General features: G+C 51.8%; 1 protein-coding gene across 9 annotated transcripts in view; it reads right to left on the bottom strand.

The window, feature by feature from the left end:
• Positions 1-12,403, bottom strand: part of SLC35F4 (solute carrier family 35 member F4) — a 108,561-nt gene extending 96,158 nt beyond the window's left edge. For 2 of the 9 annotated variants that reach the window (XM_083836758.1, XM_083836750.1), the window contains exon 1: positions 11,979-12,215. In XM_083836758.1, the coding sequence (XP_083692884.1) occupies positions 11,979-12,081 (103 nt within the window). In that variant the 5' untranslated portion in view covers positions 12,082-12,215. Of the gene's footprint in view, positions 1-1,896; positions 2,088-11,978 lie in introns of those variants that run through there. The other 7 variants (XM_083836762.1, XM_083836753.1, XM_083836748.1 and 4 more) reach the window with 6 other exon arrangements.
• Positions 12,404-12,851: the final 448 nt, after the last annotated feature.

The following is a 12,851-nucleotide window of genomic DNA, read 5'->3' as shown; positions in this document are numbered from 1 at the left end:
ACCATGACATATTTGTGAGCCTAATAACAGCCCTGCAAAGTAGATAAAATATTAAGCATTATTTCTACATTACAGCAGGAGAGAAATAGAGGGCTAATAGTCAGCCACCGGTTTTCTGCAAGTACGAAATTAACCTTGGATTTATTATTTCAAATAAGAAGAGATGATCATTATGAATATTTTATAACATTTTCTGTAGCCTTAATAAAATAACTACATTCTCTCCATTTTTTAAAACTGCAAAGGGTTCACAATCGTCATCTGGGGTGCTCTACGGGTCTTTACCAATAGCGTGGCTCTGGAAATCAGGCTTTTATTCACTGAATTTCAGAAGAAAAAAATGAAACTGTCCCACTGAAACATTTTGTTGTTTTTACTGCATCATCTCAAAGTCCCAAAGAAAAGGAGGTCTATCCTATGAGACCCCTGGCATCCCTGTACAGCCCGGAGAAGCAGGCAAACAGGAGACAGCAGGTCTCTCCTGCCAGGTCAGTACCTTATCTGTGTGCTGGGTGGAATTAGAGTACATGATGTGTTAGCTTCACAGGATGCTTATCACCCCCAACAGCCCCATGCTTTGTTTTTCTTTCCATCTGTCTTCACAAATATTTAGGGGAAGGGGAAGGCCTGGCTCCAGGACTTCACTGGAGCTACCCTCATCCACCAGCTGAAGAACCTCATCCAAAGAACGAGCAGCAACAGAGACCAACAGCAAAACGGACGAAGTTGCTTCCCTACAGCTTTGTGTCTTCCACCTGGATTCTTTGGTGTCTAAAAAGCAATTAGACAAATTCGTGGAAGAAATACCCATCAGAGGCTACTAAAACACATGCACCAAAAAATTCCCAAGGCACAGATCAATGAAGGATGGAAACGTGCCAGGAAACTGCATCATATGCTTCTCTGCGCATCTCCTGCTGACCTCTGCCTGAAGCTGAAAGTGAACCAGATGCACCTCCGGTAAGCCCCACAAGATTTTAAGCAGTACACCTCTTCTTCAGGAGGGAGCTAATTCTACAGCTCTCCTACTGCGGGAGAACCACGAGGCCTCCCATTTTCACAAGGTCCATCAGGGCACCTTTGCCTTTCATGCTCTCCAGCTCCTGTTAAGTTTCCTAAAATTTGCTCAATAGATTTAAAAGTTATCGAGAGAGGCGGCAGGGACAGAGCCATCATGCTCACGTAAGCCTTGTTTCCTCAAGAAACCAGGTTAAAGAACTCCACAGATGAAGAGTTACAAGACATTCCGTAATCTGCTTTTAAAACACCCCAGGAATGAGGTGCAAAGTCCTAACAGGGCACACGCGGATGTGTTTGACAAGGAGCGAGTGCTTACATCAGGCAAAACAACAGCATTTCTAAAAAGTGCTTCTGTGATCAAAAGAGACCCGGCAGCAACTCCGAAGAGCAGGGACCTGCTCTCTCACGGAACGACCACACGGCACAGGGCTATTCTCTCTGCTTTAAAATCATCCCTTTTGCTCTCTTCCAGACCTTACCAGCCTGCTACGAAAATACCATAAATTATAGAGTATGAATGATGTCAAAGCCTGCTCTCAGAGGGAGGCTGGGAGCAGTAATCATGTACCCTTCAGTTTGGGAACGCACAGACAATTTTTTGTTCACAGCCTATAAAAAAGGCTGCGCACATCAAAGGCACCAAATATATTTCCTTTTAGGTCTTCCCTTCGACCAGCCCAGCCTGCTGCCGTGGGCACAGGGAGAGACGGGAGGCTGACAGGATGAAAAGGGAATGGCAGGACCGAGGAGAAGGGCTTAAGCCACTGAAACACAAAGAGAAAGCGTGAATGCAGCAGCAGACCGGCATCTGCATACTCAGGTCAACCCGCACTGCACGTGTGCAGCTGGCTTCCAGAAAGACCTGCTTCCAAATACCTGAATGCAGCAGGAGATGGTGACCGTAACCTGCAGATGAAGGGCTGCGGTGAATCTTCTCCTCACGTGCATAAAGGGTGTTTGGTTATTCGGACAACCCCAGCCTGCTCTGAACTGCAGTGCCCGTCCACCTCCCGCAGAGGGGGATGGGAACAAAACGGAATGAGTTGGCTCACTCAGCCTCGCACCATCTGCGGGAAGACACAAAAGGCAGTCTTAAGCCACCGGAGGATTTTCCTGCTTTAATGTGATCTTTCCAGGTGACAGCATTACGACCGTTTCACCCCGGGAAAAAAAGAAGCAGAGGAAACGATCGGGACCTTGATGCTGTTCTCCAGAGCTGCACTCACCTGAAAACACTTTAAAAAAAAAAAAAACGACTTTTGTCTACAACTAAACCAAGAGTATCCTCAGTCGTCAACATCCCCCATCTGGGAGCAGCTCTAGCATTAAAGTAAATCTGAACCCAGACAACTTCACCTGCCCCTTACTATTATTTGTATGGCAAATCTGAGACCCCAGCTCAAGCAAGAGACCAAAGGCACCACCTGCACTGATGGATTTCTTCTACTCTCCATTCCTCTACGCAGGATAAATCTGCGGCCTGTGCTTCCCATTCTGCTTGCGTCCTTAAGCCAGTAAGCTACAAGGGACGTCTCATTTCCACAAAGCGCAGTGAAACTTCACTACCCTCTATAAATATTTTACGACAACAATAATCAAGGGGCGCGTTTGCAAGGAAGTGACTCTAAAAGCTACACCTGCGAAACCGGAGGGCACTGCAGTTAAAGCACACGCACACGCTCCCAGCAGTGGTATTTCCAGGTGCCTGCCTTGGAAACCGTGGCCCTCAGAACAGCCACTGCTGAGAACACGCAGGGCTAAGCGAGTCCTCTGGCCCACGCGCAGACACCTTTTCCTCTAGCAGACTTCTCCAGGCCCCTGGCTGAGGACGCCTGTCTTCACAGGGATACTCAGAACAGTTGCTCTGAACTCACTTCAAAGCAGATGTGCACAAAGGCGCGGCACAGACCCTACCTAGAAATGAAGCTGTCCTGATTTCATCAAATTAACCTCCTTTCCAGCACTGAATGCGTGGAAACAAACAGGCTGCACGGGAAAACCCAAGCGAGCAGTCTCTGTGCTGGTTCTGCCTGCACCTGAGAGCTGACAGCACTCAGCGGGGACCCTCACCTCTGTAAAGGCACCAGGCCAGTGGCAGCTGGGCAGCTCACTGCGCTCTGAAGTCAGTCCAATGTTCCCTGCAAGCGTAAAGCTTCGTGGTACACAGCTCCAGGTAAACCCATGCCCAAGGGTCCCTCAGGAGAGGTGGCAGCAGGCAGCCCTTGTACTGGATCACCTCGACAGGACACGCAGCTCAGCATGCCACCGACAGCTCAGCTACTTTTTCCACCTGAAAAATGTCTTTTGCTCCTTCTTCCGAAGCTTCTTCAACGCACGTGAAAAACAGCGCTTCTTCAGTGACACTCCAGACGCTCCTCCAGTCTAAACTGCTTTCTCAGAAATATTCTCAAAATGTTTAAGGTTTTCTTCCTATCTAATTCCCCACTTTTTTCTTTTTCCATCACATCCTGCCCCGGGAAAGAAGTAAGAAATGACAGAAAACCAGGAAACTTCACCAGATGTGTTCTTCTCTTCCACCTTCCTGGTACACACTAAGCTCAGTGGTTTCCCACCTACTCTCCATGTTATCAGCCTCACTGAGAACTGACTGAGTGTTTCCTCATACGCAGAACCAATCCTCCTCAGGTAGTTTCAAGCGCAAGCCACGGTATGGAAACACCATGAAGAGTTCGCCTTCCTACCATCCATGCTGTCAGCAGTGACGAATTTCCTCTGGCAGGGCGCTGGGAAGCATCCCACTTGCACACGAACTGCGGCCCCTGTAATGCACCGCACAACAGGTTATTTCTGGCGCCGCAAAGTAAAACCCCAACCTGCACCCACACAGCTCCCGGGCTGCAAATTCCACGTGGCAAGCCTGGTCTAAGAAAAAAAAATAAAAATAAAGACTCCTAGGTTTTAGACGTATAAAATGGTCGTAAAACAGCATCTTCTAGTGCAGTTGTTATTTCAAGATGTTGAACATAAATCACTGTGCGAGGCACCGCAATCACTTCTCAGTCTCCGAGCTCTCCGACAGAGAACACGTGTTCCAGCCCTGGTTTTTGCTTATCTTACCCAGGCACGGCAGCACGTGATTTCAGAACTGTCCTCAGCCGTCCAGGTGCGCGGAGCCCATCAGCTGTACCAGGCCTGCAGAGTCGTGTCCCTGTCAATCACACAAAAAAATCAGCCCCCAGTAGGGAGCTGTTTCTCAGCAAGGTGCGCAGCACCTCCGACTAAGCCATTAACAATGAAGGTGTGTGCTAGCCCTTATCAAAAACGTCCCCTGGAAGACTTTGTCTCTGCAGGATGAGAGGTAGCCGCGCTGTATCTTGTTTCAGCAGGCAATTGCTCAAGCAATGCTGCCTCGGTGCCATGAACGGCCACTGACCAGTCGTGAATTCAGTCGTAACGCAAGCACTGAGTGCTTGAAACAGGAAAGAACAGAAGAAAACGTGGAGCTGTCGTCAGGTTGGCCTCGTGCTACAGTTTCCTTCTCGTTCTGGATGGAGAGATCACTGCCGGGCTGACGGCTGGTCCAGGAGGGGGTTGGAGTCACATTTACCCGTGAACTGCAGTGACGGTGCTTGCTGCTCCTCTCCCTGTCCAAAAAGGGAAACTGGAAACCGAAGGAGACCCAAAGCAGGCAGAGGAGCTCTTTTTGCACCGGACAAAACAGGCTGGGCACCTGTGAGACAGCAGAGCTTTGGGACCACCAGAAGCAGCAGGAAACAACACCTTCCACCCTAAAAATGAACCCTGCTCCTTCACCTTAGCTCCCAAGGGAGCCAGAAGAGGAGCAAAGCAGCTCCCCCTTGCCTCCACAGAAGGGCAGCAGGGACACTTCTCACTGCCTCGCTCTGCTACACCTCACCCAGGCCAGCCCAACCCAAAGCAGGAAAGGGCACGTCTGTTTTATCAGCAGTATTTGCAGGTGAAGTCTAGGAAGAATCAATGTTTTTTAAAGCAATAACAGAAAGGTCTTCCTTGCAGGGCAGGTGTACTGGGAGCCGGTGCCTTGAACACACGCTGCATGCCTCTGAATAAATTCACCGTTGTCACTCAAAGCTCCTAGGACGCTCGCACGTACGGCTCTGCCATCGCCGTGCAAGCAATACCCTGGCTGTCAGCTAGGCACAGCGCTGCAGATCTCATCTTCGTGCTGTGGCCGGCCCAAAGCGTCGGCCACCAGGTAGCCCCTCTGCACCTCACCGCAAGAAAAAAACAACAGCTGACTCTCACAAAGCAGAGCTGGCCCGCTTACCGTTGGCGAATAACTCAACCAGCCAGTTAAGCACTTCACTTCTTGCCCCCCACGCTCTATCTGCACATTTGCCACAAAGATGCGGTGATTTTTTGGCAGGCGTTCTCATTATTCATTACTGCGATCACCCAGCAGCAGGTCTGTGTGAAAAAACGCCTGCCACCCGTTGTTCAACTACCAGCAGCCACGAATTCACTTTCATGGGTGAATGACCACGCAGGGAGTTGAACAAAAGCCCATCAGTTTCCAAACGTGCAGAAGAAATGATTGCAAACGCCCTAAAACACCTAATAACAAAGGTGTTTAAGCAGGAGAAAGACAAAAGCTCGCTCGGAACTATTTGTAATGTTATTTGTACAACATTTAACCAAGACCAGAGCTGTGCTTGTCTGCCTAAGTGGCCAAGCTTGGTGAGCCTGGGAAGACAGAGGGACAAAAAAGCAGACAGAGAGCACACAGAAATGCACCCAGGTACTGAAATCACCCCTACCCAGCCTCAGCACCAGGCCAGGCTCAGCACAAGAGGTGCTGCACAGTCACCAGTGGAGGAAGAGATCGCTCCATCAAACGTTGTCTTGTTCTGTGCAATCTCCAGCAAATTAACATCCCTCTCCCCCACTTTTCTGTCTCAACTTCCCCTGCCAAATACGAGTATTTTTTTCTCAAAGCCCTGGGAAACTTATTTATGAGAAATCTTTAAAGCTTGGGAAATAATTCTTATTTAGGTACAGAAGACTGGGAGAGACTTTTTGGCCATTAATCCCAGCCTTCTGCTAATTTCCAGCCTTAATTTATCCGTGGGCTGTCCAGACCCATTTGTACGTGTGCCAACAAGCTATTCCAGCTTCAATAACTCTTCTCTCCTACCTTTCCCTGTTCATTTTCCCAAGACGTATTTGCAGCAGCAGCCATGTTCCCGTCTTGGCTCCCCGAAACGAGCCAAGCTCTGCCTGTCCCCTCCTGCAGGCGCGTGTTCCCGTGGCCCTGCTCACCTCGTTGTCCTTCCCAGCTCAGATTCAGCCTTCTTGCCCACCGTCGTTCAAAGCTTCCTCTCCTTCCAGCTAAGGAGACCCCTCGTCCTCGAGTCCCTTGAGGGAAGGGGAGTTGCCACGCTCCAGCCACTAGCGCAAGGCTGCCACGTAGCCCTTTGCGAACAAAAATCCACGCAAAGCCTGGCCCTGCTCCAGTACCGGATACATACCTGATCCTGCCAAAGTTAGCGGGCAAAGGAGTATTTACAACGTGATTTCTGCTGAAATAAATTACTTTATAAGTTATTGCTACTGATGCTGATGCACAGCCATACATATGTATATTTTGCTTGGACAGACAAGTCTGCAAGGAGGAGGCAACTCCTCCAGGACTGCATCCCGTCCTCTGACATCCCCTTTGTGCCCCCAGAGCTGGCGGGGGGGAGAAAATAAAAGAAAAGAGTTAAATCTAGAGTTTGCAATCCAGCCCCTTCTGCAGCACACCCTCCCTAAAAGAAGAGCTGGGAATAACTCTCATATGGGAAATCCCTGCCCAGCATGAAAGGGAAGGGCTCTGAAATAAAGCTTTTTCCAGCTAGGCGTGGGTTTTAAGAACTTGAGATGCAAACACGGGGGCAGCTGCCGCAACTGGTACAGGCTGAAATAGCCCAGAGACTTCTTTAACTTACACAGAGGCTGATTCAGGCCCCACCGCCTCCCTCCCAGACTCCCCACCAAGCACAGCCCAAAGAAACCAGCCTCATCCACCAAAAACGTCGGAGCTCCTTTCCTCGACTCCTTCTTTCCAGCCTCTCCCGTTGCGGGTGCTGCGCGTGGAGAGGCCGGGGGCTCTGCAGGCTGCTGGAGAACCAGCAGGGCGCCTCCGGGAACGAGCGAGCCTTGGTTCCCCCTTGGTTCCCCTCGCTGGAAGGGACGAGCCGCCAGGAGGGCACGGTGCTCAGCAAGCAGGGAGAAGATCTCGGTTTGCCATGGGATTCGTACTGCAGCAGAGCTGCTGGCACAGCTGCTCCAACAGCCAGAAGAAAATTCCCTCCCGTGTTCTGGAGGTAGATTTCCCCTCTCCGGCCTTCTGCTCTGTTCGGGGAGCAGGAAAGCAGAGTTGTCAAGCCTGTAACGCCAGCGTTATTAAGCCAAGCAATTAAGCACGGACGTCGCTTTAAACACTGTGTCAAAGCCCAGTGGCTTAGCACAAGTCCACACCTAAGCAGCCGCTTAAGTTCATTGCTGACTTGAGGCTTAACTCGTCAAATTAAACCGCAAAACCTCGCTCGAGCTGCTCTAGTGGAGTAAGAAAACACAAAGCCTGTTCTCTACAGCAACTGTGCTTGTGCTAGGGCAGGCTCAGCACTTCTTCCTGGTGCCCAGCACTGCTGAGGACAGAGCTGGGAGGGCGCCTGGCCCCGCAGGCTCACGCGACGGTGCTGCTGCAGCAGAGGGATCGCCCCCAGAACGCCACCGCATGGGCACAGGACCCCAGCCCTGCTGCCAGCACCTTGCCCCCGGTTCGAGGCAGGTCGGAGGAGAGAAGGAAGGGGGCTTGGAGCAGTGTGGGGCACGTACAAACCTGGTTGGGACCTAAGTGCCTGCTGGAGGCTGGTGTTGAGGGCCTCCTGGGGTGGGAATCAAACCCTCCAGACCCGAAGGAGAACAGACGGATGGGTGGAAATACGCTTTGTGTATTACGGCAAGCTCTCCAAGCGCAGTAAGATGAGGTGATGGCTCACATGAAGAGCTAGGGGAGCAGGCACAGCCACTGCAGCTTCAGTACCGTTATGCTGTCCGCATCTGGGCCAGAGATATTGGGTTGCAAAAAAAAAAAAAAAAAAAAAAAAAAAACCAGCTCTGCAATGCTAACAGACAGGATAAGACATAAAACTTTGCGGATGGTGAAAAGAGCTCCATCAGAAAAGACATCACGCAGGCAGAAACCGCTCGACTTGGAGGTGGACTTGGTGAAGCTGATGAAGATTGGAGAGAAACTTTGGCTGGAGCAGCTTTAATTCAGGGGAAGGCACAGGGAGACTGGAGCCTCTGTTCTACGCCAGCACAGAGCTGACGTTGATGCCCTGGGGAATACGGAGTCATTTTGAGGAAACTCACTGGAAGAGAGAGAAGCTGTCACAGAAATTCCTCAAAGTTATTCCATAAACTCTTCTTTCCTACAGGAGCCAGGGACTTCATACACACTCTGTACATTGTAAATGTAGGAACTGAGGGACCAAGCCACGCATCCAAAGACAGAAGGTAACTGGGATCAGGAAGGGCCCTTTTCATCTCTGGAACAAGTTGGGGGAAAACCAAAGACAAAACATCACATCTTGCTCTAACACTCACGTCTTACTATGAAGGATATGGGATTTTTGCAATATATGTGGATGCAAATACCAGATCAAAATCCATGCTTCTGTTTAATGAGATGGCTTACAGAGAAGTAAAGAAGCTGTTTTCCTTCTCTAACAGCTTTTAAGGATAAATAAAATAACAGAAGTGCCTGACGAAATTAACAAAAGAACCATCATCACATGCACAAGCCCAAGGCTGAAGTAGGTTAGCGCACACAAATACAGAAGCAAAAGTCTCTAGAAAATACCCCAGTTCTTTGTAAAGACAGCTGTTGAACACTACAGACCTTTGGCACTGGATTTCTGAACCATTTGTGAAGAGTCCTTTGCCTTCACGCTGAACCCTAGGCTTGTTCTCCTGTTGAACCATGAAATACACGCCAATCCACTAAACGAGGGATGTAAATCACCAGCACAATTCATTCCTTGGGCTTTTTTTTTTTTTTGTGTACGTGACATTTTCCGGGACCCACAGCAGCTGCCCAGCCCCAGCCTTCACCTTTTCTCCCTGTGCCTAGCTGGGCACAGCAATTAGGGGACAAAAAGAAGACTCAGCGAAGGCGGGGAGCAGCTGCAGGACATCATCATCCAAACAACATCCCCACCTGGTGCCCGGCCCGCTCCCTGATGAGACCTGAGGGGTAGCAGAGAAGTAGACAGAGCAAAGCCATGCTGGGGACAGCAGCTCATCCTCAGCTGCCCTCTTCCCCAGGCACCCTTCAGACGCGGGCAGGAGCAAGGTGACAGTGGCAGAGATTGGTTCCACGTGCTAAAGGTCTGGGCGTGCAGCAGGTCAGCAGCTCTCAAGTACGTGCAGAATGAGCTGTACAGACTGCCCACGTGAGCGCTTCCACTTTGACAGAGCTGTAGTTGTACAGAACCAGCTGAGAGAAGAACTGTCCACAGGACTTTGAAGCAACACCCCCTGACGGCGATACTTCAGCCCAGACACAGGATCAGAGTAAAACCTCCAAGCTAGGACCTACAACAGTGCCTAGGGACTCTCGCTGCTTCAGTGCCAGGAGGCTACAAGGTGCCTGATGCTCTCGATGTCTAAAAGATACCTGCTTTTTCCCAGATAAAGTAGAGCATCTTTGTGAAAATCTTAAGACCTTAGGCCCAACAAAACACAGCCAAGAGAATAAGTTAGTAAGACATGAGACCCAACAAAACACGAGGATAAGTTAGTCATTTGCCAACTGCAAGCAAAAATCCAAATCCAAAAAATTATGATGATGGCTCCAAAACTTATGAGACTGCTTTAAAAAGTGTTCTTGGTTTAGAAGGAACACATAGTTTTCATTTAGCGTAGGACATTTCACACTTCCAGTTTTTCTTCTTTAAGGATGACGACCACAAATTTTGCCTTTTTTTTCTTCTTCTTCAAACAGCAAGACTTGAGACACTGATCCCCCCCCCAACACACACACACACACGTGCACCCCTGTCAGCATCCACTCTTCCACAGTGGTACAAAAGGCTACAAGATTTACAATAAAATCTCAAGAGTCAGCACTTTCATGCGCTTTCCCCTCTCCAGGCATGCTTTATCTAATTTCAAGCAGATGCAATTTGTAGCATCTGCAGAACCTGCTCCTGGACTGAGAAAGCTTGTGTGTGCCTGGGCAGTCCCCCCCCGCTGCCCCCGTGCAGGGCCAGTTACGCTGCCAACACTGAAATCAGGTCTGCATTGGGATTGAGAGTGGGAGTGCTGCTGCAGACTGAAAAATCGCATTCTGCCACCAAAGCAAACTCATGACAAAGTACGAAGCCGGTTCCCTCATCTTTCACGGGTAAATCCCACTGGGGAGCTCCCCTGGAGCTGCTGCAGGACACCGGTCCCACCTGGCTCAGACCTCAGACAGGCACTGGACAGCCCTGCATCCATTCCTGCGGATTGCTCTCAGCTCCTTCCCAACTTCCCTGCCTGCAGCCAGACCGCCTGACCTCGCCGAAGGATCCCACCGCCTGCCGTGCTGTCGGCGCAGCGCCGAACAGCTGAGCAAAACCTCGGGGCTCGAGCGCTTGCTTATTCACCTGGCCCTCACGCAAAGGGATTTCAGTTTGTTTTTTGAACACACGGCTTTCTTCCCTCTCTCACGCCAAGCCCCCTGACACGCCTGTCTGAGCTGAGCAGTTTATTTACCGCGTTTGGGCTTCTTGTAGCCGCGCCGGAGAGCGCCGCACTGTTCTGGAAAGCAGCTCGCCGCCTGGATCCCAAGGGGAGCTTAAATACGCAGAGGAAAGTCTGCTCCTCGGTGCTTACCTCACCTGGGTTGTTTTCTTTTTTTTTTTTCCCCCCTTTCCTTTATTTCCTCTCCCTCCCTTACCTGCGTTTCCCTTTTTGTTTTCCAGTTTTTTTAAGCTAGGGCACCTTGCAGCTTTTGCAAACTGCCAAGTAACTATCAGACAATAAAACCCTAACGCATCCATTTCCTCGGTGGTAAAAATGAATCATTTCTTTCATTAGCCTAACTTTCACCGCTAAACAGCCCTACAGAGCCCTGGGACATCCACAACCTCACAGAAACCCACGGAGGCTCTCCCAGCCGCTAGAACCCCGCTGTTCCTAATTAAAAACTTCAAAAGCGAAAATAGTGGATCTCTGCAAGGACCGGCCGCTTTAATCTCAGCGGCTCCTCTTAGGAAGAAATAAAAACACAAAAACCCACAAAACACCAAAACCATAAGCCATAAACGTTTCGCATTAAGATGGCATGAAGACAAATCTCTCAATAAGTCCCCACCTTTCTGGAAAAATCCGATTAGTTTGGGGATTTGGGGGGAGGAAGGTGAATATTCTGAGAGTTTTTAGGCTTAAAAGGGTTTGGGAGGGACCCCACAGGCACTGAAACTTTGCCGTGCCCTCAGCGAGCCAAACCCCGCTGCTGGGGTTTGCTGGGCTGCTGGGTGTGGGGGGGTGGATATAAAAAAAATAAAAAATAAAAAAATATGGAAACTACAGAGAACAGGAGAACCCCACACCCCTCCCGAGCGCTGGCTGCAGGATGGCGCCGCGGGCAGCGAAGTTGTGAGGCGAAACCCCGCGTCGTCCCCCCCCGGACACACACACACGGCCCCAGAGGGGCTCCCCCAGCTCCTGGGGAGCCACTCGGGGGGCTGTGGGGGCGAACCCCGGTATCTGGTTCCCCACCAGCCCCGGGAGGAGCCGGCCGCAGAGCCCCCGGCTCGGCCGCCTCCCCTCAGGGGCCAGCGGGGAGGGAGAGGGAGGGAGCCGCCAGCCGCCCCCGCTCCGGGGGACATTTTGTGGGGACACACGGGGGGCTCTGCCGCTCCCCCCTGCACACACACACACACACACACGCACAGGGGAGAGGCGGGGAGGGCCAGCCTTACTTTTCTGGCTGGAGTAGCCCGGGTAATATCCATAGTAGCCCGTGATCCGTAAGATCCTGTCCTCGATGGTGGCCACGCCGTTGGGTGCTGCCTTCCCATCCATAGAGGGAGGGAGCCGCGGCGGGGCGGCCGGGCGGGACGGCGAGAGGAGCCGAGCCGAGCCGGGCGCTGAGGAGGAGGAGAGAGAAAGACGAGGAGGAGGAGGAAGAAGAGGAGGAGGAGGAAGAGGAGGAAGGCGGCGCGGGCACGGCCGCCGCAGCTTGTGGCGGTGCCGCCTGGCGCAGGACGGGCTCCGCAGCGCCCGGCCCGGCCTCTCCCTGCCCGCCCTGTTCCGCCCAGCCCCGCCGGGGGGCCGGGGGAGGCCGTTCCGCCGGGGTTTTTAACGGCACGGGCATAAAAAGTGCCGGGGGTCCCCGAGGGATGCAGCTGAGGGGGGACGGGGTGTGAGGGGCGTCACGCTGAGGCGGGGGGGGGGGGGTCGGCACGGTGGGGGGGGGGGGGGCAGGCTCTGTTTTGTGTAACACCCTGCTGTTTGGTGTGTGACACCCTGGTGTCACCCTGTTCCTGTCACGACCCCCAAATCCTCCCCGAGCTGGGGACGGTGGTCCCAGCAGGGCGACTTTTGCCACAGGGTTTGGGATGGAGAGCTTGAGGCTGGTCCCTCTTGGTGCCTCAGAGCAGAGCTGGCCACCACAGCCTGCACCGCAGAGCCTGAAAGGACCTGGAACAGAAAACACCTGCAAACCTCAGGGAGCACGGCCACCCAAGGGACACCGCTGTGTGCAGAGTTGAGGGGGTTACTCCATCTTCCAGGGTGGTCCCACACATTGGTAGCTCCAGCCTTAATGTCCTTGAGAAAGACGACCTGAAATG

The sequence above is a fragment of the Anser anser genome (assembly GCF_964211835.1).
Source record: "Anser anser genome assembly, chromosome: 5".
NCBI classification, from domain to species: Eukaryota; Metazoa; Chordata; class Aves; order Anseriformes; family Anatidae; genus Anser; species Anser anser.
This window is presented reverse-complemented; position numbering and strand designations above follow the sequence as displayed.